This window comes from Thalassophryne amazonica, chromosome 3, assembly GCF_902500255.1.
Source record: "Thalassophryne amazonica chromosome 3, fThaAma1.1, whole genome shotgun sequence".
Lineage (NCBI taxonomy): Eukaryota > Metazoa > Chordata > Actinopteri > Batrachoidiformes > Batrachoididae > Thalassophryne > Thalassophryne amazonica.
In genome coordinates, this window is record NC_047105.1 from 5,791,078 (window position 1) to 5,816,470 (window position 25,393).

General features: G+C 42.6%; 1 protein-coding gene across 4 annotated transcripts in view; it reads right to left on the minus strand.

The window, feature by feature from the left end:
• ip6k1 (inositol hexakisphosphate kinase 1) overlaps positions 1–25,393 on the minus strand; it is a 41,037-nt gene extending 15,644 nt beyond the window's left edge. Inside the window, exons 1-4 of one of the 4 annotated variants that reach the window (XM_034165185.1) lie at positions 25,237–25,393; positions 10,739–10,960; positions 5,908–6,050; positions 1,382–1,508 (exon numbers count right to left, since the gene is read on the minus strand). In XM_034165185.1, coding sequence (XP_034021076.1) covers positions 1,382–1,508; positions 5,908–6,050; positions 10,739–10,960; position 25,237 — 493 coding nt within the window. In that variant the 5' untranslated portion in view covers positions 25,238–25,393. Of the gene's footprint in view, positions 1–1,381; positions 1,509–5,907; positions 6,053–10,737; positions 10,965–25,236 lie in introns of all 4 variants that reach the window. The other 3 variants (XM_034165186.1, XM_034165188.1, XM_034165187.1) reach the window with 3 other exon arrangements.

Below are 25,393 nucleotides of genomic sequence, written 5' to 3' on the forward strand. Positions count from 1 at the left end.
GCCACTGAGTCACTATACGAGGTGGTTGTACTTGTATATATTCCATTTTCCATCAGAAAAAACATTCAGTCTGAGTCGTTTCTCTCCTCGCTGAATCAGAGTTTTTTGAGTTAGCAATGTTTGTGATTACCTGCCTACCGACTGCAGTTGGACAAACGAAAGAATCAAGAAACGCAAATGTGATGATGTCTATTGGACGTTTAATGACAGTCAGGTCAAACTTTGAAATATCAAAGCTTACAGAGCCCGAAGCCATGTGGGACAGCAGGAGGATATTCTATCTGGTTGCTATGTGCTGCTTCAGGAGGAGTAAAATCAGCAAGATGCAGTTGTGTTTCTTCTGTTTTCTTTCGTCTCTCTGTCAGAGATGCGGCTGGATTGGATGATTTCTGTGGCGGATATGGGACAGACTCCACTGTATGAACAGATCCAATGAGTGGCTTCATGACTCCCTCCCCCTGACGGTGGAGTGGACACCTGCATGGACTCTTGTCAATTGTTGCTGAGCTGTGTAAACCTTTTTGGTAGCATGGTCCTCATATCATCAGAGAGAGTTTTTTCTTACCACTGTCACCTGTGTTCTTGCTCTGGGGCAGGGGTGGGCAACAAGGGCTGAGACACTGCAGGTTTTCCTTGTAACCAGTCACCTCAGCAGGTGGGTTGCTGATGAGCTTTTCCCCTGAACATAAACACTTTATTGTCAGTTAAATCACCTGCTGAGACACCTGATCATTAATGAAATCAACTGCTGAGGTGATTGGTAGCAAGGAGAACCTGCAATGTCTCAGCCCCTCATGGCACATGATTGCCCACCCCTGCTCTGGGGGTTGGTACGGCGAGTCCTTACTTGTGTGAAACACCTTGAGGCAGTTTTGTTGTGATTTAGTGCTATATAAACCAAATAAATCGAAATTGCACAGAATCTATTACTGATGAATTTGTTTGTCCAGTCTGGTTTACACTCATTGGACATATTTCTAATGCTCGCATTATGAACACTGCACCAGTTATAACACAGCCAGAAGTACGGCCGCCTGTAAATCTCAGCAAAGCAAGCCAATAATAATAGGGCGCCCCCTCTGGTGAGTCGTAGGTGAGAACCAGGACAACACTCTGACCAAAACAGTAATTTTAGCATCTTTTTGGAGGCCAGCAAGACGGTTAAGGTTCACGGTCAAGTATGTTATGTTTGTGCACAGAGCTCAGCGGCACACTGTGACAAACTAAACCCGCCTGGTTTGTTTCTATTAGGTTCAACCTCATTCTTATAGACGACATGTTTGCACCCTCAAACACTGAACAAACACTCAGTGCCCACAGCTGTAACCATGGCAACACCTGTAGACCCCTTCCTTTGAAAGGCCGGGCAGCGCTGACTGACCTTTGTACTCTGGAGTGAACTCCTTCATATCAGGAGGCAGCGACTCGTAAAAACGCTGCTCTCTGCTGATCAGAGGCTTGCACACAGTGTGGTCATCGTAACGCATCATACTGCTGTGACCGCCCACCTGTCAACACACAGATCGGGATTAGAAACGCACCATCATACACATCGGGGGTCTGCATCTGTTCACAGCTTTATTGGGAACATTAGAAAAAACAAACACACACAAACAGGGGAGGTGATGGTCTAGTGGTTAAGCGCTGGGCTTCAGCTTTTCAATTTCAATATATATAGCGCCAAATCATATATAAAGAACATATTAACCGGCAAAACACTTGTGACTGAATGGTATGTATGAGTCCATAATCAATCAATCAATTTTCAATCAATTTTATATATATAGCGCCAAATCACAACAAACAGTTGCCCCAAGGCGCTTTATATTGTAAGGCAAGGCCATACAATAATTACGTAAAAACCCCAACGGTCAAAACGACCCCCTGTGAGCAAGCACTTGGCGACAGTGGGAAGGAAAAACTCCCTTTTAACAGGAAGAAACCTCCAGCAGAACCAGGCTCAGGGAGGGGCAGTCTTCTGCTGGGACTGGTTGGGGCTGAGGGAGAGAACCAGGAAAAAGACATGCTGTGGAGGGGAGCAGAGATCAATCACTAATGATTAAATGCCGAGTGGTGCATACAGAGCAAAAAGAGAAAGAAACACTCAGTGCATCATGGGAACCCCCCAGCAGTCTAAGTCTATAGCAGCATAACTAAGGGATGGTTCAGGGTCACCTGATCCAGCCCTAACTATAAGGTTTAGCAAAAAGGAAAGTTTTAAGCCTAATCTTAAAAGTACAGAGGGTGTCTGTCTCCCTGATCTGAAATGGGAGCTGGTTCCACAGGAGAGGAGCCTGAAAGCTGAAGGCTCTGCCTCCCATTCTACTCTTACAAACCCTAGGAACTACAAGTAAGCCTGGAGTCTGAGAGCGAAGCGCTCTATTGGGGTGATATGGTACTATGAGGTCCCTAAGATAAGTTGGGACCTGATTATTCAAAACCTTATAAGTAAGAAGAAGAATTTTAAATTCTATTCTAGAATTAACAGGAAGCCAATGAAGAGAGGCCAATATGGGTAAGATATGCTCTCTCCTTCTACTCCCCGTTAGTACTCTAGCTGCAGCATTTTGAATTAACTGAAGGCTTTTCAGGGAACTTTTAGGACAACCTGATAATAATGAATTACAATAGTCCAGCCAAAAAAGCAGTCCTACATATTTGTTTAATATGCGCTTTGAATGACATATCATGATCAAAAATGACTCCAAGATTTCTCACAGTATTACTAGAGGTCAGGGTAACATAGCCAACTAATAAAGATAGATTGATCATATTTAAGATCGAAGCATTAAATAATGGTAGGGCTTCCTTGAGCAGCCTGGTAGGAATGGGGTCTAATGTTGATGGTTTGGATGAAGTAACTAATGAAAATAACTCAGACAGAACAATCGGAGAGAAAGAGTCTAACCAAATACCGGCATCACTGAAAGAGGCCAAAGATAACGATACGTCTTTGGGATGGTTATGAGTAATTTTTTCTCTAATAGTTAAAATTTTATTAGCAAAGAAAGTCATGAAGTCATTACTAGTTAAAGGAATACTCGGCTCAATAGAGCTCTGACTCTTTGTCAGCCTGGCTACAGTGCTGAAAAGAAACCTGGGGTTGTTCTTATTTTCTTCAATTAGTGATGAGTAGTAAGATGTCCTAGCTTTACGGAGGGCTTTTTTTATAGAGCAACAGACTCTTTTTCCAGGCTAACTGAAGATCTTCTAAATTAGTGAGACGCCATTTCCTCTCCAACTTACGGGTTATCTGCTTTAAGCTGCGAGTTTGTGAGTTATACCACGGAGTCAGGCACTTCTGATTTAAAGCTCTCTTTTTCAGAGGAGCTACAGCATCCAAAGTTGTCTTCAATGAGGATGTAAAACTATTGACGAGATAATCTATCTCACTTACAGAGTTTAGGTAGGTACTCTGCACTGTGTTGGTATATGGCAGTAGAGAACATAAAGAAGGAATCATATCCTTAAACCTAGTTACAGCGCTTTCTGAAAGACTTCTAGTGTAATGAAACTTATTCCCCACTGCTGGGCAGTCCACCAGAGTAAATGTAAATGTTATTAAGAAATGATCAGACAGAAGGGAGTTTTCAGGGAATACTGTTAAGTTTTCAATTTCCATACCATAAGTCAGAACAAGATCTAAGATATGATTAAAGTGGTGGGTGGACTCATTTACATTTTGAGCAAAGCCAATTGAGTCTAATAATAGATTAAATGCAGTGTTGAGGCTGTCATTCTCAGCATCTGTGTGGATGTTAAAATTGCCCACTATAATTATCTTATCTGAGCTAAGCACTAAGTCAGACAAAAGGTCTGAAAATTCACAGAGAAACTCACAGTAACGACCAGGTGGATGATAGATAATAACAAATAAAACTGGGTTTTGGGACTTCCAATTTGGATGGACAAGACTAAGAGTCAAGCTTTCAAATGAATTAAAGCTCTGTCTGGGTTTTTGATTAATTAATAAGCTGGAATGGAAGATTGCTGCTAATCCTCCGCCTCGGCCCATGCTACGAGCATTCTGGCAGTTAGTGTGACTCGGGGGTGTTGACTCATTTAAACTAACATATTCATCCTGCTGTAACCAGGTTTCTGTAAGGCAGAATAAATCAATATGTTGATCAATTATTATATCATTTACTAACAGGGACTTAGAAGAGAGAGACCTAATGTTTAATAGACCACATTTAACTGTTTTAGTCTGTGGTGCAGTTGAAGGTGCTATATTATTTTTTCTTTTTGAATTTTTATGCTTAAATAGATTTTTGCTGGTTATTGGTGGTCTGGGAGCAGGCACCGTCTCTACGGGGATGGGGTAATGAGGGGATGGCAGGGGGAGAGAAGCTGCAGAGAGGTGTGTAAGACTACAACTCTGCTTCCTGGTCCCAACCCTGGATAGTCACGGTTTGGAGGATTTAAGAAAATTGGCCAGATTTCTAGAAAGGAGAGCTGCTCCATCCAAAGTGGGATGGATGCCGTCTCTCCTAACAAGACCAGGTTTTCCCCAGAAGCTTTGCCAATTATCTATGAAGCCCACCTCATTTTTTGGACACCACTCAGACAGCCAGCAATTCAAGGAGAACATGCGGCTAAACATGTCACTCCCGGTCCGATTGGGGAGGGGCCCAGAGAAAACTACAGAGTCCGACATTGTTTTTGCAAAGTTACACACCGATTCAATGTTGATTTTAGTGACCTCCGATTGGCGTAACCGGGTGTCATTACTGCCGACGTGAATTACAATCTTACCACATTTACGCTTAGCCTTAGCCAGCAGTTTCAAATTTCCTTCAATGTCGCCTGCTCTGGCCCCCGGAAGACAATTGACTATGGTTGCTGGTGTCGCTAACTTCACATTTCTCAAAACAGAGTCGCCAATAACCAGAGTTTGATCCTCGGCGGGTGTGTCGCCGAGTGGAGAAAAACGGTTAGAAATGTGAACGGGTTGGCGGTGTACACGGGGCTTCTGTTTAGAACTACGCTTCCTCCTCACAGTCACCCAGTCGGCCTGCTTTCCCGGGTGCTCGGGATCTGCCAGAGGGAAACTAACGGCGGCTAAGCTACCTTGGTCCGCACCGACTACAGGGGCCTGGCTAGCTGTAGAATTTTCCACAGTGCGGAGCCGAGTCTCCAATTCGCCCAGCCTGGCCTCCAAAGCTACAAATAAGCTACACTTATTACAAGTACCATTACTGCTAAAGGAGGCCGAGGAATAACTAAACATTTCACACCCAGAGCAGAAAAGTGCGGGAGAGACAGGAGAAGCCGCCATGCTAAACCGGCTAAGAGCTAGTAGCTGCGCTAAGCTAGCGGATTCCTAAACACACACAAAGTGAATAATGTGTAAATAATTTAGAGGTGATTCAGCAGAGAGAGTGCTTTAGTTAAGGCACGTGAAGATTACACTGTGAAGCAAATCGTTATCTAGTTAACTAGATCAATCTAACTGCGCAGATTAAACAGCTAACAGATACAGCAAAACACTGCTGTGTTCCGGAACAGGAAGTGATACAAAACCGCAGTGAGAGCCAACCACCAGTAGAGGAATGAAAACACAAAGTCATCTTGAAGCTAAATATTCTTACTACCACCTTGCAACACATTTACACTCGATCAGTGCCCGCTTCCATCACTACATGACCAGTTAAGTAGCCCAGTGGTGTCAAAATGAACAGTTTGTGTCAAAATGTGACGACCTGGAAATCATTACAGAAAATTACAGAAATACGTATATTTACTTGAACATTTATATCGTGGTGTTTAAAGTACACAGGGCCTTTCATTTGTATTTAAATTCTTACATGCGTCACACTCCCGAACAGGGACAAAATTATTTTGGTGAGGGTTAATCCATAGCAATTGCTGCCCAAAAAAATCTTTCATACTGTTGGCGACACAAACCTGATGTATAAAGGGCTCCAGTGGAACGCCGCCTGCTCTTGGTCGAAGTGAAGTTCCTCCCCCCGGCCCCGGCCCCTGTAACTTACTTTCCATGTTGGGGTGAGGGAGGCACATGGCTCCTGGCAGATGTGCAGCTCCTCCTCCTGGAGAGAAAAGGTAAACAAAACTGAAGAGTTCTCTGCACTTCAGCCTAAACTTAGAACGACAATTCTGTATTTTTATTTATTGTTTTACATTGTTTTGGGTTAAACATTTCATTCGGTATTAAAAAGAGGTACACATGGTAATCAGAAATCACAGGAAGGAAAATGCTTCTGCTGACTGTATCATCAGACATGCCGGGACGCACGCAACATGTAGCCGCCACGCTACACGTGTACATATTTACTTTAGTAAATGTAAAAAATTTTGGGCATGCACAATATTTTCGATGTATGACAGCGTATGGGTCATAAATTCCACACATGCGGGACATACATTGTAGGTAAGTTATGCGACTGCTGACACACATTTCTTGTAATTTATTCATAATTTGAAATACGTCCACTGACGCTGTCCAATGATTGGCTGAAAGCTGCAGTCCTCATGCAAACAGACTGTTTCAAATATTAAAACCACTCACACAGAGTAAATATAAAGTCTTAATCTGATGTGTTCATTTCAGTCGAATGCATCATCACAGTCTGACAAAAATCTGTCCACATAAAGCCTCGCGATTTTGGAAAATGACATCTGAAAATACTTTAATTTCTTGTCGTGGCTGGAAACATAACAGTTTACAGCAAGTCCCTCAGTGGTTTCTCTGCTCCACTTGCGTCTCTCAGCCCGAGGATGCCGGTGTCACAGTCTGATCATGAACAGCGCATTAACAGTTGAAGGAGTCACAGAGCTTCATTCATTCATGGCAGTGTTTACCACAGCCATCGGTCGACTCATCAGCATACTGCACGCCATGAAAACAAATCCCATGAACCACCAAGACAAAAATTAAATAATGTTAAATTACTATGTTTTGCCTCCATGTGGGGAAGAGACACCAAGCGATAGCATACACGTGCTCAATGACGTGCTTGTCAGTATTTAAGTGTTTCCCCCTGCCAAACAAAAGGGTTCTTACGGCAGTCAAAACGCAAAGCCAGACTTAACTGTTCCAAACCCAAACCACACCGTGCAGTACCGACCTGAACCACTCGGTGGAAACGGGACTGTCAGCATATGCTGGCTAAATCATCAAGGTGTGACAGCTGCATGATTTATGAGATGTAGACCAGCGTATGCCAACATTTACAGTCGGCAGACACTGGCTGAACCATCAAGGCCCTAAGAGACAGAATACCAGAGAGGGTGGGGCGGGGGACAGTGTCCAGATGATGTTTCCCTCTCTTGGTCTGTCCAACTGTCTCCGATGTTCAAGCACGTCTTCAATTCAATTGCCCCTCTGTAGTCACCGCAACTCAACATAACAACCCTAAACGGACTGCATTTATATAGCGCTTTTCCATTTGCATCAGAAGCTCAAAGGCAAAGCTCACTGATGCCTCACATTCACCCATTCACACAAACACACTCATGCACCGATGTCAGGGTGCTGCAATGCAAGGCGCTCACGATACACCGGGAGCAGCTTGGGGATTAAGGATCTTTCCGGTCTGGCTAGATTTTGAACTGAGGATCCTCTGGTCTGAAGCCCAACGCTTAACCACTAGACCATCACCTCCACCCTTACTCCAAAAAAGTGGAATCAGCACACTTCTCAACTCCTCAGGCATCCTCACTTTCCAAGATTTATTAAACAATGTGGTTAAAAACACCTTCCATCTCTGCTAAACTTTTCCATACCTCCAATGGAATGTCATCTGGAACAACTGACGTTCCACTCTTCATGGACATCATCTCTTCATTCTTACTAATCTGTTGCATTTCCTGAATTAGTTTCAGCACATCACCTGGCCTTCTCTCTCCATCTTATTTATCAGCTCCTCATAATACACCCTCCACCTCCTCAACACTCTCCTTGTCAATACATTTCCGTTTGCAATCTTGATCACTCTAACCTGTGACAACAAACAATTGTTGTACTCTCCACCACCTCATCCAATTTGTGGGATGGATAAATTTTCTTTCTCCATCCCACAACATGCCTGTGGGGCATATGCACTGATGACATTCATCACCACACCTTCAATTTTCATGTTCACACTCATCACCCTGTTATACTTGTTTAATCTCCAACACACTTGTAACTTATTCTTCCTTTAAAACAGGGATGAGAATGGGCAAAGGAAAAAAAAAAAAAACTGAAAATCAGCGGGGGCCTGGGGTTGCCGTAGGCCCCCAGCAGGGTCCAAGGGTGCTGCCCCTGGTAGGGGCCCACAGGTTTTGAGCATTTTAGAGGCATTTCTGGGCCAATAGAGAGACTTAATTTCATGAATTTCCATGTTATATTTTTTGTATGTTGGGGTATGTGGACATCTTACTGGAATAACAGAATCTCTTTCTGTAGACCTTTCAATGATACCTGCCTCGTGCTACAGCATATGTACTTACTATAAATGCCATTAGCACTGGACAGATATCACTGAACTTGCCAAAAAACTATTCTTTAAGTGTCTTTCCTTAACTTGCAATGAGCTCTGAAATATACTGAAACTTCATACAAGTATGTGTACATCATTTAAAGCGATTAAAACCTATCAAAACATTTGTGGTATAAAACAGTGACTTTATTAATAATTACATGTAAAATGTATGTTTACAAATTACTGCCCCATAATAAATTCCTAAATCACACCATGTGAGGTGATGGTCTAGTGGTTAAGGTGCTGGGCTTCCAGAAGATCATGGGTTCAAATCCCCGCCTGACTGGAAAAATCACTTGGGCCCTTGGGCAAGGCATTTAAACCCCTATTGCTCCCGATGTGTAGTGAGAACTTGTATGGCGGGGTGAATGTGAGGCATAATTGTAAAGCACTTTGAGTGTCTGATGCAGATGGAAAAGCGCTATATAAATGCAGTCCATTTACCATTTCTCCTCCCATCCACACAATGATACAACAGTTTGAACCCACCACCAATGCTCTTGGCCTCACTTCCACTTGGGCTCTTGTACACAGTATGTCTACCCTTTTCCTCTCCATCATATCCCACACATTCACTGCCTCTTCTTCTTTGCCCCCAATTTCCACCAGGCACCCCTTTGGACAACAGCACCAGTGGCGGTCATTTTTAACCTGGGCCTCCACCAATCTGGTATGGAAATTTGATTTGTAAAATGCAAAATATACCTGTTTTGTTGAAACACTAGTCATTTGTGTGGGCTTAGGACTAACACTTTGAATGCACTAGCTTGTACACACGGTATGGCTGTGATTTGACAAAACTGTGTGTGTGAGCCCTTCTGATTTCTAGTCTTTTACCAGGGCTTGGGACTGGCACTCAGAACATACTGGATGTATACCCCATGTGGCTGATTTCCAGCCAGTTCTACATGACAGTAATCAAATCCATTCTGTGCAGATTCATCACAAGTTACAAAAACAGGACAGGAACATTCCTCACGCCGTGGATGCAACCTCTTTCCAACTCCTCTGGCAGATACTGCAGAACACTGTGTACCAGAACTACCAGATGCAGGGAGTTTCTTCACAAATGCCATCATCCTCATAAGAAGTCGACCAGTGTCATGTGCTATGCCATCTTACATCACATCTACAAACAATGTACAAACAATCTTGCATTCCAACCAGTGATGCACATTATTGAGATGGGATGTCCAAATTAGATTTAAAAAATAAATAAATAAATAAATAAATAAAAACCAATCCGAGTCACTTAATGTTGAGTATCTGCTGATAGAGTCATGCTCAGATACTTGCATTTTCCTCGCTATTGCATTTGCACAGAAGAGAATGCAAGCCCATTCAAGTCAAGACACGCTTGTCACTTTGACACCTAAGAAAAAAATAAAACTTCAATTCAAGAGGCTTCTTAATGTTTGTATTTACTTATTGAAAAAAAAGAAAGAAAAAAAAATCAGTTTTTTTATGTCTCAATTACACATTGTGCAGAATTGTAACAGTAAAACTAAGACACAAACAAAAATCATCTGATTCAAATTCATGGTTTAAACACAAGGATGAGGATTATTATAGAAGTAATATTTGTTTTAAAACTCTTTTGGTGTTTCTATATTTTACAAAAACTAAAAAGTTACATTCATTCATTTTCTATTTTTAAGAATAAATAAATCTGCAATTGTGAAACAGAAAGTTTAGAGATGGTAGTGAGACCAGGTATGTTGTACGGCTTAGATGCGGTAGCGCTAAGAACAAAAACAGGCGGTGGAGCTAAAGATGCTACAATTTTCCTTGTGACTGACCAGGATGAACAGGATTAGACAGCACAGGTAGGACAGTTTGGAGACAAAGTCAGACAGGTGAGACTCCACGCGCTTGGACGTGTGCAGAGGAGGGACATAGAGTATATAAGGAGAAGGATGCTGAGGACAAAGCCACCAGGCAGGAGGAGAAGAGGGAGGACAAAGAGGAGGTATACGGATGTGCTGAGGGAGGACATGCAGGTGGTTGGTGTGACAGAGGAAGATGAACAGGGTGAGATGGAGATTGATAACCTACTGTGATGACCAAAGAAGAAGAAGAAGCATGACTTAAAAGTCCATGACAATATCATCCAGACATGACCATTTGAGATGACACTCCAAACATCAAGGAATTCTCATGATGATACTTGTGGAGTTTCACAAGTGTCCATCAAAACTTCATCTTTAAACCATGTGGTTTTAGTATGGACATCAGAATGGACTCAGTCTTACCCTGGGCATGGGCTCTGTTGTGCAGTGATGGGGAGGGCAGGGCACAGGGGACCACGGGCTGCTGGGAGCGCACGCCGGCCCCGGGGGGTGGTGGCGCCAGACCGACAAACCACCTCACTAAGTCTCCAATCAGAGTGTTCCAATCCACCACCTGCAGCACAGAGAACCAATTAGGACATTTGGGGGGGGGGGGGGGGGTGCAGTCAGCAGGGCAGGTCAGCACCACTGGAAACAAGGTGAAATCACATGGTTTTCTTTGTTCTCTGAAGAAACTGAAGCACTTGCTCAGCATTCATAAGACACCTCATTTTTACAAAAAAAAAAAAAAAAAAAAAAAAAAAAAAAAAAAAAAAAAAAAAAAAAGAACACTACCGCCACTCTAACCATACAGTAGTGTTCAGAATACTAGTAGTGCTATGTGACTAAAAAGATTAATCCAGGTTTTGAGTATATTTCTTATTGTTACATGGGAAACAAGGTACCAGTAGATTCAGTAGATTCTCACAAATCCAACAAGACCAAGCATTCATGATATGCACACTCTTAAGGCTATGAAATTGGGCTATTAGTGAAAAAAGTACAAAAGGGGGTGTTCACAATAATAGTAGTGTGGCATTCAGTCAGTGAGTTTGTCAATTTTGTGGAACAAACAGGTGTGAATCAGGTGTCCCCTATTTAAGGATGAAGCCAGCACCTGATGAACATGCTTTTCTCTTTGAAAGCCTGAGGAAAATGGGACGACACTGTTCAGAAGAACAGTGTAGTTTGATGAAAAAGTTGATTGGAGAGGGGAAAACTTATATGCAGGTGCAAAAAAATTATAGGCTGTTCATCTACAATGATCTCCAATGCTTTAAAATGGACAAAAAAAACAGAGACGCATGGAAGAAAACAGAAAACAACCATCAAAATGGATAGAAGAATAACCAGAATGGCAAAGGCTCACCCATTGATCAGCTCCAGGATGATCAAAGACAGTCTGGAGTTATCTGTAAGTGCTGTGACAGTTAGAAGACGCCTGTGTGAAGCTAATTTATTTGCAAGAATCCCCCACAAAGTCCCTCTGTTAAATAAAAGACATGTGCAGAAGAGGTTACAATTTGCCAAAGAACACATCAACTGGCCTAAAGAGAAATGGAGGAATATTTTGTGGACTGATGAGAGTAAAATTGTTCTTTTTGGGTCCAAGGGCCACAGACAGTTTGTGAGATGACTCCCAAACTCTGAATTCAAGCCACAGTTCACAGTGAAGCATGGTGGTGCAAGCATCATGATATGGGCATGTTTCTCCTACTATGCTGTTGGGCCTATATATCGCATACCAGGTATCATGGATCAGTTTGGATATGTCACAATACTTGAAGAGGTCATGTTGCCTTATGCTGAAGAGGACATGCCCTTGAAATAGGTGTTTCAACAAGACAATGACCCCAAGCACACTAGTAAACAAGCAAACTCTTGGTTCCAAACCAACAAAATTTGATTTGATTTGATTGACAGGGCCAGCAGGCTTTTCTCTCTGCATGGGCTGGAGGACAGCAAGTCCTTCAGAGTTCATGGACAGAATCTTGCAGCTCTGGCCAGACTTTTTGTGCAGCAACTCTCTCCTCAGGTGCGTGCAGTGCTGGAACAACACCACGATCACAGACTGGCATGCGCTGGCAGAGGAGGCCGACAATTTCTTCCTGGCCGACCAGCACCACGGCATGACCGTGGCAGCACTCACTACATCACACGTTGCGGCAGAGGCCCCACACCAGCACCGCCATGGAGAAGCTGTATCTCTCCTCCACAGCAGCGCTCACAAACCAGCTTCTGTACTATGTGGAAACATTCAGCTGGTCAAACAAAGTCAAACTAAACGCTAATGTTATGAAAACCACCAAACGATAAGAAATCATCAAGAACTACAGCAAAATGAAATGCGGATGAATTGAGGTTTTCAGCAGCATTCGTTCAAATTTTTCAAAAGTTTAAAAGTCCTGACAAAGTGCTAGCTGCAGGAACGAAGCTGCGCAAAGGTTAAACGATGTCAACGAAAGTCCAGATTACTTGTTTCGTTAGGGCTTCGTCGCCCTTCATTAAGTGCTGTGTGACCGGGCCATTAAATGCACGTAAGTCAAAATGTTTCACGCCTCAACTCAACTCAATATTAACTCCAAATCAAGAAATGAAAAACTGTCAAGTAAAACAGAAAGGAAGATAATGTCACAAAGAGGTGCAGCATTTCACCCCACATATTAACAGCCTTGGTTATCAGCTAAAAATCTGAATGTTTAACAGACTTGACTCAGATCAGGTCTGGAAGCATGCTGGTACCACACGTGACCACATCCACCACACAAAAGGAACGGCCCCGAGTCCTGGATGGCAACCACCCAGGCAGACAACCGGTTCATCTCCATCTATCAGAGTAACTATCTTCTACCACCAGGTGAAACATGGGCATGTCCTTGGCCTTCACAAGCTGCTGGGGTCCTCAACACAGATACCAGCATGCTGGATTATGCAGAGAAATGCGCCACATGGACAAATCGTTGTTGCAACTTATAATGCAACTGACGCTCCTTATTGGTGTGCCTAACAAACATCTGACACAAAAGCATTCCAGCAGAACCCATGGATCCTCTGAAGACATCCAGTGGCCCCTTGAGTCAATGGTTGATAACAGTGGTCTCACAACAAGAGTTGAGCCTCTTTCACACGGGCGCTGCTACCAGTTGCATCAGGACAACGCAGGAATTTCTGCGTCAGGTGCGCGCAGCAGGGGGCAGAGAGGAGGTGAGGACGCAGCCTGCAGGTTGTCTGCACAGAGAAGACAGAGTGCACAGTTTGGCTGCAGACAGACTGTGCACTCTGATTTCTCTTCTAGTTTATATTTGTTCTTGTGCTGAGCTGCGGGTCTGTACTCTGACTTCTGTTATAGTTTATCTTTCCTCCTTTGACCGCGAGATGCGCGCGTGCGGGAACGAACCGTCCGTGAGTGGACTGAAGATGTCCGGACTTTTTACTGGATGAGGACATCTCCTGTCTCTGGCAATCAGTCTGTCAGCAGGACTTATGGATTTTATTTAAACACTTTTGTGAGCGTCTTCTCACAAAAGTGTTTAAAAGTGTTTGCTCCTTTGTGAAAAGGAACAGCAAGGAGGAGCAGCTGCTGCAATCAGCATTTTTTTTTCTGTGTTTTTTTGAGCGTGTAGTTTTACAGCATTGTCTTGTTTTATTTATATAGCGCCAAATCACAACAAACAGTTGCCCCAAGGCGCTTTATATTGTAAGGCAAGGCCACACAATAATTACGGAAAAACCCCAACAGTCAAAACGACCCCCTGTGAGCAAGCACTTGGCGACAGTGGGAAGAAAAAATTCCCTTTTAACAGGAAGAAACCTCCAGCAGAACCAGGCTCAGGCAGGGGCAGTCTTCTGCTGGGACTGGTTGGGGCTGAGGGAGAGAACCAGGAAAAAGACATGCTGTGGAGGGGAGCAGAGATCAATCACTAATGATTAAATGCAGAGTGGTGCATACAGAGCAAAAAGAGAAAGAAACAGTGCATCATGGGAACCCCCCAGCAGTCTACGTCTATAGCAGCATAACTAAGGGATGGTTCAGGGTCACCTGATCCAGCCCTAACTATAAGCTTTAGCAAAAAGGAAAGTTTTAAGCCTAATCTTAAAAGTAGAGAGGGTGTCTGTCTCCCTGATCCGAATTGGGAGCTGGTTCCACAGGAGAGGAGCCTGAAAGCTGAAGGCTCTGCCTCCCATTCTACTCTTACAAACCCTAGGAACTACAAGAAAGCCTGCAGTCTGAGAGCGAATCGCTCTATTGGGGTGATATGGTACTATGAGGTTCCTAAGATAAGATGGGACCTGATTATTCAAAACCTTATAAGAAGAAGAATTTTAAATTCTATTCTAGAATTAACAGGAACCCAATGAAGAGAAGCCAATATGGGTGAGATATGCTTTCTCCTTCTAGTCCCTGTCAGTACTAGCTGCAGCATTTTGAATTAACTGAAGGCTTTTCAGGGAACTTTTAGGACAACCTGATAATAATGAATTACAATAGTCCAACCTAGAGGAAATAAATGCATGAATTAGTTTTTCAGCATCACTCTGAGACAAGACCTTTCTAATTTTAGAGATATTGCGCAAATGCAAAAAAGCAGTCCTACATATTTGTTTAATATGACTCCAAGATTTCTCACAGTATTACTAGAGGTCAGGGTAATGCCATCCAGAATAAGGATCTGGTTAGACACCATGTTTCTAAGATTTGTGGGGCCAAGTACAATAACTTCAGTTTTATCTGAGTTTAAAAGCAGGTAATTAGAGGTCATCCATGTCTTTGTGTCTGTAAGACAATCCTGCAGTTTAGCTAATTGGTGTGTGTCCTCTGGCTTCATGGATAGATAAAGCTGGGTATCATCTGCGTAACAATGAAAATTTAAGGAATGCTGTCTAATAATACTGCCTAAGGGAAGCATGTATAAAGTGAATAAAATTGGTCCTAGCACAGAACCTTGTGGAGCTCCATAATTAACCTTAGTCTGTGAAGAAGATTCCCCATTTACATGAACAAATTGTAATCTATTAGATAAATATGATTCAAACCACTGCAGCGCAGTGCCTTTAATACCTATGGCATGCTCTAATCTCTGTAATAAAATTTTATGGTCAACAGAATCAAAAGCAGCACTGAGGTCTAACAGAACAAGCACAGAGATGAGTCCACTGTCTTAGGCCATAAGAAGATCATTTGTAACCTTCACTAATGTTGTTTCTGTACTATGATGGATTCTAAAACCTGACTGAAACTCTTCAAATAGACCATTCCTCTGCAGATGATCAGTTAGCTGTTTTACAACTACCCTTTCAAGAATTTTTGAGAGAAAAGGAAGGTTGGAGATTGGCCTATAATTAGCTAAGATAGCTGGGTCAAGTGGTAGCTTTTTAAGTAATGGTTTAATTACTGCCACCTTAAAAGCCTGTGGTACATAGCCAACTAATAAAGATAGATTGATCATATCTAAGATCGAAGCATTAATTAATGGTAGGGCTTCCTGGAACAGCCTGGTAGGAATGGGGTCTAATAGACATGTTGATGGTTTGGAGGAAGTAACTAATGAAAATAACTCAGACAGAACAATCGGAGAGAAAGAGTCTAACCAAATACCAGCATTACTGAAAGCAGTGGAACATAAAGATATGTCTTTGGGATGGTTATGAGTAATTTTTTCTCTAATAGTTAAAATTTTATTAGCAAAGAAAGTCATGAAGTCATTACTAGTTAAAGTTAAAGGAATACTTGGCTCAACAGAGCTCTGACTCTTTGTCAGCCTGGCTACAGTGCTGAAAAGAAACCTGGGGTTGTTCTTATTTTCTTCAATTAGTGATGAGTAGTAAGATGTTCTAGCTTTACGGAGGGCTTTTTTACGGAGACTCATTTTCCAGGCTAAGTGAAGATCTTCTAAATTAGTGAGACGCCATTTCCTCTCCAACTTACGGGTTATCTGCTTTAAGCTGCGAGTTTGTGAGTTATACCACGGAGTCAGGCACTTCTGATTTAAGGCTCTCTTTTTCAGAGGAGCTACAGCATCCAAAGTTGTCTTCAATGAGGATGTAAAGCTACTGACGAGATACTCTATCTCACTCACAGAGTTTAGGTAGCTACTCTGCACTGTGTTGGTATATGGCATTAGAGAACATAAAGAAGGAATCATATCCTTAAACCTAGTTACAGCGCTTTCTGAAAGACTTCTAGTGTAATGAAACTTATTCCCCACTGCTGGGTAGTCCACCAGAGTAAATGTAAATGTTATTAAGAAATGATCAGACAGAAGGGAGTTTTCAGGGAATACTGTTAAGTCTTCAATTTCCATACCATAAGTCAGAACAAGATCTAAGATATGATTAAAGTGGTGGGTGGACTCATTTACATTTTGAGCAAAGCCAACTGAGTCTAATAATAGATTAAATGCAGTGTTGAGGCTGTCATTCTCAGCATCTGTGTGGATGTTAAAATCACCCACTATAATTATCTTATCTGAGCTAAGCACTAAGTCAGACAAAAGGTCTGAAAATTCACAGAGAAACTCACAGTAACGACCAGGTGGACGATAGATAATAACAAATAAAACTGTTTTTTGGGACTTCCAATTTGGATGGACAAGACTAAGAGTCAAGCTTTCAAATGAATTAAAACTCCGTCTGAGTTTTTGATTAATTAATAAGCTGGAGTGGAAGATTGCTGCTAATCCTCCGCCTCGGCCCGTGCTACGAGCGTTCTGGCAGTTAGTGTGACTCGGGGGTGTTGACTCATTTAAACTAACATATTCATCCTGCTGTAACCAGGTTTCTGTAAGGCAGAATAAATCAATATGTTGATCAATTATTATATCATTTACTAACAGGGACTTAGAAGGGAGAGACCTAACATTTAATAGACCACATTTAACTGTTTTAGTCTGTGGTGCAGTTGAAGGTGCTATATTATTTTTTCTTTTTGAATTTTTATGCTTAAATAGATTTTTGCTGGTTATTGGTGGTCTCGGAGCAGGCACCGTCTCTACGGGGATGGGGTAATGAGGGGATGGCAGGGGGAGAGAAGCTGCAGAGAGGTGTGTAAGACTACAACTCTGCTTCCTGGTCCCAACCCTGGATAGTCACGGTTTGGAGGATTTAAGAAAATTGGCCAGATTTCTAGAAATGAGAGCTGCTCCATCCAAAGTGGGATGGATGCCGTCTCTCCTAACAAGACCAGGTTTTCCCCAGAAGCTTTGCCAATTATCTATGAAGCCCACCTCAATTTTTGGACACCACTCAGACAGCCAGCAATTCAAGGAGAACATGCGGCTAAACATGTCACTCCCGGTCCGATTGGGGAGGGGCCCAGAGAAAACTACAGAGTCCGACATTGTTTTTGCAAAGTTACACACCGATTCAGTGTTAATTTTAGTGACCTCTGATTGGCGTAACCGGGTGTCATTACTGCCGACGTCAATCTTACCAAATTTACGCTTAGCCTTAGCCAGCAGTTTCAAATTTCCTTCAATGTCACCTGCTCTGGCCCCTGGAAGACAATTGACTATGGTTGCTGGTGTCGCTAACTTCACATTTCTCAAAACAGAGTCGCCAATAACCAGAGTTTTATCCTCGGCGGGTGTGTCGCCGAGTGGGGAAAAACGGTTAGAAATGTGAACGGGTTGGCGGTGTACACAGGGCTTCTGTTTAGGGCTACGCTTCCTCCTCACAGTCACCCAGTCGGCCTGCTTTCCCGGCTGCTCGGGATCTGCTGGAAGGGAACTAACGGCGGCTAAGCTACCTTGGTCCGCACCGACTACAGGGGCCTGGCTAGCTGTAGAATTTTCCATGGTGCGGAGCCGAGTCTCCAATTTGCCCAGCCTGGCCTCCAAAGCTACGAATAAGCTACACTTATTACAAGTACCATTACTGCTAAAGGACGCCGAGGAATAACTAAACATTTCACACCCAGAGCAGAAAAGTGCGTGAGAGACAGGAGAAGCTGCCATGCTAAATCGGCTAAGAGCTAGTAGGTGTGCTAAGCTAGCGGATTCCTAAAAACACACAAAGTGAATAATGTGTAAATAATTTAGAGATTAAACAGCTAACAGATACAGCAAAACACAGCTGTGCTTCGGAACAGGAAGTGATACAATACCACAGTGAGAGCCAACCACCAGTAGAGGCAAGCAAGAGTCTATAAAAACAATCCTGTGTAATTTATACTGCGGGAACAATGGAACACAGCAGAAATCATATATTGGCGTCAGGTAATGTTGTCTTGTGAGGGTGTGGCTTCCAGTCATGCTGAGTATCGTCCTGTTGCTCTGAAACCACTTTATTCTGCGTCGAGCAGAGGACGCAAAAAAATTTAAACATGTTTCATTTTCATTTGCGCCCCTCTCGCTGTTGTGGCGCCGAGCTGCATCATCTCGGAACTAGGCTGCTTCCACGCGGCGTGACGCAACTGGGAGCAGCCCCGGTGTGAAAGGGGCTTTAGACAGGAAGCACCAGAAACCTAAAAGCTCAAACCTTTGTTCTCCTGCAAAGGTATCAGCATCACCAAACACCTCTGTCCAGTGACCTCATGACTTCACAAGCTCTTCCCAGACGTCTCTCAATCACCAAGTTTGAGGATGCAGATACATGAATGTCACTGCTGAGAGCAATGAACATCTGCATAACGTCAACACTTTCACCCCATACACGTGGAAGAGTCCAGGAAGTCTGTGAAAGCCTGGATCTTGCTTTTGATGCAGTACAAACACAAACTCACGTTTCATTGAATTGCTGCAGACAAAACAAAACACTCTCAAGTTGGCTCATCGTGTTCCTCTAGGTGTGGTGAATGACTTGAGCAGCCAGCCAATCAGCTTTGAGGATCTGTACTAGTAGCTTACATAGTCAGTCACGGACACAGAGACAAATCTGTGTGTCTGTTACAGCTCTGAGACACGGCCCGGCTGATTTAGCAGCTATTTCTGAATCGTCTCGTCCTTCAAAGTCACACACAGAGCCAATTAAGAGCTTCGAGGATTATCAGAGTAGAAGAACGTAGTTTGTCATTGTGCTGCTCCTGTGCTGAATTTTACAGTCATCAGTTCTGATACAGACCTCCAAATCATGCAGCTTAATGCAAACTCATTGTGGGTTTTCGTCCCACACAGCACTATGATGACATTTGCACAATGTACTTTTTATCTCTGCCAAACAGGGACACACAATTTTCTAGCCTATTCCGGAATGGTGAAATCATAATGAAGAGGAATTTTCTAGTAATATTTGGTAAAATATCAGTAGGCCTACTTTCAGAAGTGCAGAAGGACCCAAATTATAGATTGATAATATATACAGAAGGTGTGAGCATGAGACAACCTGAAGATGTAAGAAACAAAGTCTGTCTACTACTGTGTACGTTTCATCCAGAAAGTATTCACAGCACTTCACTTTTTCCACATTTTATCTTACAGCCTTATTCCAAAATGGAGTAAATTCATTTTTCCCCCTCAAAAATTCTACTCACAACACCTCATAATGACAATATGAAAATAGGTTTTGAAAATTTTACCATTATTAAAAAAAACAAAAAACTAAGAAATGACATGTCCATAAGTATTCACAGCCTTTGCTCAATACTTTGTTGATGCACCTTTGGCAGCAATTACAGCCTCAAGTCTTCTTGAATATGATGCCACAAGCTTGGTGCACCTATCTTTGGGCAGTTTGGTCCATTCCTCTTTGCAGCACCTCTCAAGCTCCATCAGGTTGGATGGGGACCGTCGGTGCACAGACATTTTCAGATCTCTCCAGAGATGTTCAATCAGATTCAGGTCTGGGCTCTGGCTGGACCACTCAAGGACATTCACAGAGTTGTCCTGAAGTCACTCCTTTTGATATCTTGGCTGTGTGTTTAGGGTCAGTGTCCTGCTGAAAGATGAACCATCAACCCAGTCTGAGGTCAAGAGTGCTCTGGAGCAGGTTTTCATCCAAGATGTCTCTGTACATCGCTGGATGGTGCCTGGTTTCCCCCAAACATGATGCCAAAAAGTTCAATCTTTGTCTCATCAGACCAGAGAATTTTGTTTCTCCTGATCTGATAGTCCTTCAGGTGCCTTTTGTCAAACTCCAGGTGGGCTGACATGTGCCTTTTACTAAGGAGTGGCTTCCATCTGGCCACTCTACCATACAGGCCTGATTGGTGGACTGTTGCAGAGATGGTTGTCCTCCCGGAAGGTTCTCCTCTCTCCACAGAGGAATGCTAGACCCGCATCGCGGGTTTGTGAATTGAAGCTCAGGTAAAGGAAATAATAATAATAATATCCTGTTTTATGGGACTGACTGCACAGCTCCAATTGCTGCACGGCTCTGTCAAGTAAAGTTGAAAAGATAGATTTCAGTCTGAATTAATGACTTCAAAACGAATCACCATTTTAAAATCAAACGACACCTCTTTCCAAACGTTATAATACAAACAATAAACTATAACCGACTAAAACAGTGCCGCCGCCCCCCCCCCCCCCACTCCAGAGACCAATTTCATATTTATTTACTTTAAGACTGAATAAAATGCTGCTGACATAGAAAACCTGTGAAGCCTACTTTTAGTACACAGAAAATTCACAGGAGGTATTGATAAGGGAATGCAAAGAGAATTGGATCGATAATGGCACTGATAGGTAAAATCTTAATAAATGGACTGCATTTATGTAGCACTTTTCCATCTGCATTAGATGCTCAAAGCGCTTCACACAATGATGCCTCACAGTCACCCCACTGTCAGGCTGCTGCCATACGAGGCGCTCACTACACATCGGGAACAACTAGGGGATTAAGGACCTTGCCAAGGGCCCTTAATGATTTTCTTGTCAGGTTGGGATTTGAACTGAGGATCCATCTGCTGGTCTCAAGCCCAATGCTTAACGACTAGACCATCACCTCCCCATATACCCATCCCTACTTACGTACACGTGATTTTGTTGGGTTTTTTTGTTGTTGTTTTTTTTTTATTAAATCTGCAAAAATCTCAACTTTTTCACATTGCCATTATGGGGTGTTGTGTGTAGAATTTTGAGGGAATAAAAATAATTTCAATAATTTTGGAATAAGGCTGTAACATAAAATGTGGAAAAAGTGAAGCACTGTGGATACTTTCTGGATGCGCTTCCAAATGATGGTTAAAATACCAGCTCTTCTGTCTGGAAGTATTTTTGGATTAGATCAAAGCTGAAGGTGTCAACTTCAGCCTATGGAGGTATGACAGTCACTGCATACTTGTCCAACCCCCTGTGTGGCTTGGTCAAAAAAGCCAGCTCTGGTTTGCAACTGCTAATCAGCTTTACTACGTGGAGGCGTCCTCACAGAAACTATCGCACAAAAATAATATCACGGAAAAACGGTAAATGTTCTGTATTTATATAAGTAGCCAAGTGCTGATTAAAGGACGTCAAGGGCCCTGATGGGTTTTCTGGTCTGCAGGGGATTTGAACTCAAGATTCTCTGGTCACAAACCAACCACTTTAACTTTCTGACCATCACCTCCCTACAATGACAGCTGGCATAAATGTTCAGCAAGTTTCTTCTTGCTGGAATACATGTTTCTGTGTTGCCAATGTCACATATCCAACTGCAGAACAAAACATGAGTGGGGAGAGAGCGAGCGAGACTGACTACTTGCTGATGTAATAAAGTCATTGCATGGCTGACAACACTGGCTGCCAATGAATTTCTTACGAAAAAAGTTACTAATGTTACTGGGTCAAGGGTCATGCAACGTCAAGCTGTCACCTTTGGTATGACGTAGCATTAAAGCGACAGCACACTCCATCCATCCTGTGTGCCTGACAAAGACAACTGAAAACCACCATCTTTCAACCTTGAAGCAGGTGGAAGTGTGTACATGAAAACTTTAAAGATGCCACTTTTACTGACTGATACAAAAGGTGCATAAATAATAAGAAAAAAAAATTCAAATGAACCCAAAATATCAGAACATTTTTCCTCCTCACCATCATTCAGTCCTACTTAAACTTGTCCCATAATGTCTTGCATCTTTCTAACCAGTAACCTGATGTGACTGGTCTAATGGTGATTCTTTTACGGGCACTACTGGCCTTGTAAATGTAATTTCCACCACACCATTGCCTTACAATATAAAGCGCCTTGGGGCAACTGTTTGTTGTGATTTGGCCCTATATACATGTGCTCTGATGTCACTGTTTATCTCCATAGAAACTACCCAAACAATCTTTCATACAAACTGTTGAAAGGGACATTACAGTGTTGTGGTGGAAATTATGGAAATAGTGTGGGACAACTACATTTTGTTTAAAAAAAATCACAACAGTTGTATGACATTGAATACCCCAATTATGTTTTGATTATTTTACTGATATTTTATTCAGAGATATTTTAAAACATTAGAAAAAACGTTTCTTTACCATTCATTTTTATCATTGAAGATCAAAAGTCTGGGTGTGGGACAAGCACAAATCGGCAAAATTTGCATATTAATGATGCTGAAAAAAGGCGAAAAAGTCATCAGACTACTAGAACAAATTTCTTAACACACTTTCATTGTAAAGATAACTATAAAAGTTTGAAATTTCCCCATTTTTCTGTTTTTCATACAATATGATCAAAGGACATAAGTGCCCGTTGTCTAAGAATCACCCCTAAATGTTCTGGTATTCTGTGTTGCCATTTATATATATATATATATATATATATATATATATATATATATATATATAAAAAAGAGACTCTGCTATCATAATTCACAGAGTAGAGACATGAAACTCAGCATCATCGCTCTCATTAGGATGTGCTGACTCAGCTGTGTGTGCGTGTATTAATGCTGACAATGTAAAATAGGCTAAATAAAGGAGGGTGATATCTACTGCTGACATCCTGCCTGACAAACGCAAACCAGCACTTTAAACATAAATTAATGAGAAATCTGTAAATCTTTGTGTAAGAAAAACATTCAACTGGGACAAATAAATATCACTGAGGTGATCACTCATTTATTATTTTTGGAGCACTTCTAAATTCTGATGAATGCTGAACTTACCAGCACAAATTTAACATTTCTTAGCAAACAAGTAGAATACAGCAGCCAACTTAAAGAAAAACTATTTTAACAAGTGGGGTGAGGTGTCCCCGTCTCTGGATTTAGAATAAAGCTTGGGCAGTTAAACAGTTCTATCATCCATTGCCGATGGCTGACCAGCATCACGATGTGAAGAAGTCATCATGATGCTAGACCCCCTCCCCCGCACACACACACACACACTCACTCTCTCCCCCCATTGTCCCCGAGGTTTCTAGAGACCTCAGAATCCAACCTTGGGACCAGCGACCTTGGAACCACTGCACAAAATTTGTGAAAAATCTCCTGCCACCCGCCCACCCCCTTTTAACATTTCTAACACTGAACGGCATGTACTCTTCAACCTGTCTTAACCTCCACTGCGGAAAACATGCTGTGCTTTGTAGCGGTTCTGACAATGCAGCGGCTCAGAGATTGTATCGGTACTGCTGTTACCAAGGTCATTTGGTTCCAAGGTCTCCAGTTACCGTCCCCGAGATAATACAAACATATATTTATTTGTTGATGTTGGGAATTTTCCTGGAGATCAAAGTGAGCACTGATGAATAAATACACTTTAAGGAGTGTCAGCTAGCACAAGCGAACGATGGAGGCAAGTCTTAATTCATATGTGAAACAGCTGACATGCACCACAGCTGCACTGAGCAGTTGTGAGCCGTGTGGGTGGGCTGACACGAGGCGGGGAGTCCAAGTGTGCTGTTAGGCTCCTCTGCCTTTGAGACTGAGAGATACCTGAGAAGAGCGTATGGAGTCATGAGGTCCCTGGACCTGGTGGTTTCTGTCTGTTGTGGATGTTAACCAGTGACCCAAGAAGACTACTAGATCTTTGCTACTACATCTCTTTGGAGGATCCTTGGGTATAGCTCAAATGAGGAATGAACAGTTACTTAAGAACAAACAAATGAGCAGTATCACTCAGCTACGACATTATGCCCACACTGCGTTTCTCTGGGCAAGATCCAGCATGCAGGAACCTCAGCACTGAGGACCCCAGTAATGACAAAAGTCCAAGCACAGATAGACATGGTAGATAAACAGTTACTCTCAAGAGATTATGATGATGGGCGAGTTGTCTGCATTAATGGTTGTCATCGAAGGCCCAAGGTTGCTCAGTAGCGCAGCGAATGCCATGATACACACAGTCCCAGACCTGAGCTAACTTACAACAGCATGCAGTGATGTCCACACAAAAATAACCAAAGTTATAACAAAGAGTAAAACTACCAAAAATGTTGATGTAGTTCCTCTTTGTTTTGTTCAGATCAAATCCTTCAGCTCGTGAATAACTCCAGTTTCTGCACGTCAACACAGTTTTTAAGCATTCAGAAATAGTTTACAAAACAGAAGATCATATCTGACTGTATCATGTTATGATGTTCTCAGTAGGAACTTGCTGTTTTCAGAGGGTTTAATACTTTTGAAACAACCGTCATCAGTTTTGCTCCTTTAACAAAATAACACACGGCAGCATGATCAGTATCAAAGCTTTAACGTCATTTAGTCCTGACCTGCTGTAATCATTGTGACTAATCATTTATTAATCCGCGACATCATAAACACACACAGCTAGCTTCAAGCTAACGCAGCGCAGCTAGCTGGCATGTTCGTAAACGTTAGCTTCAAACGTTAGCCACGTCCCACTTAACGACCTTAAAACGAACACGCCCGCGACACCAGTCACTAACTGCTTCGGATCAATCGATGATAAAACGCTATTAAACTTTAATTTATTTGTGAAACTGTCTGCTCCCCGGCGAAGGCTGTGGAACACTCACACTGTTTGTGTGATGTAGCCGTGCATGCTAACAGCAGCTAACAGCTAAAGGACAGCTTGCCATTAGCAGCACGGAGCTGATGTCCGGAAAAAAACTCACCAAGCGTCCCGTCAGCCAGACACCGAGCTGCGTCTCACAGCCCGGTGAGCTTCGCGGATGTCCGTGCCCGGTCTGAACTCATTAACGACGGAGGGAGGAGGAAAAAACCAGCTCTGTAATAACGTCATAATAGCGAGACTGCGTGCGTGCACG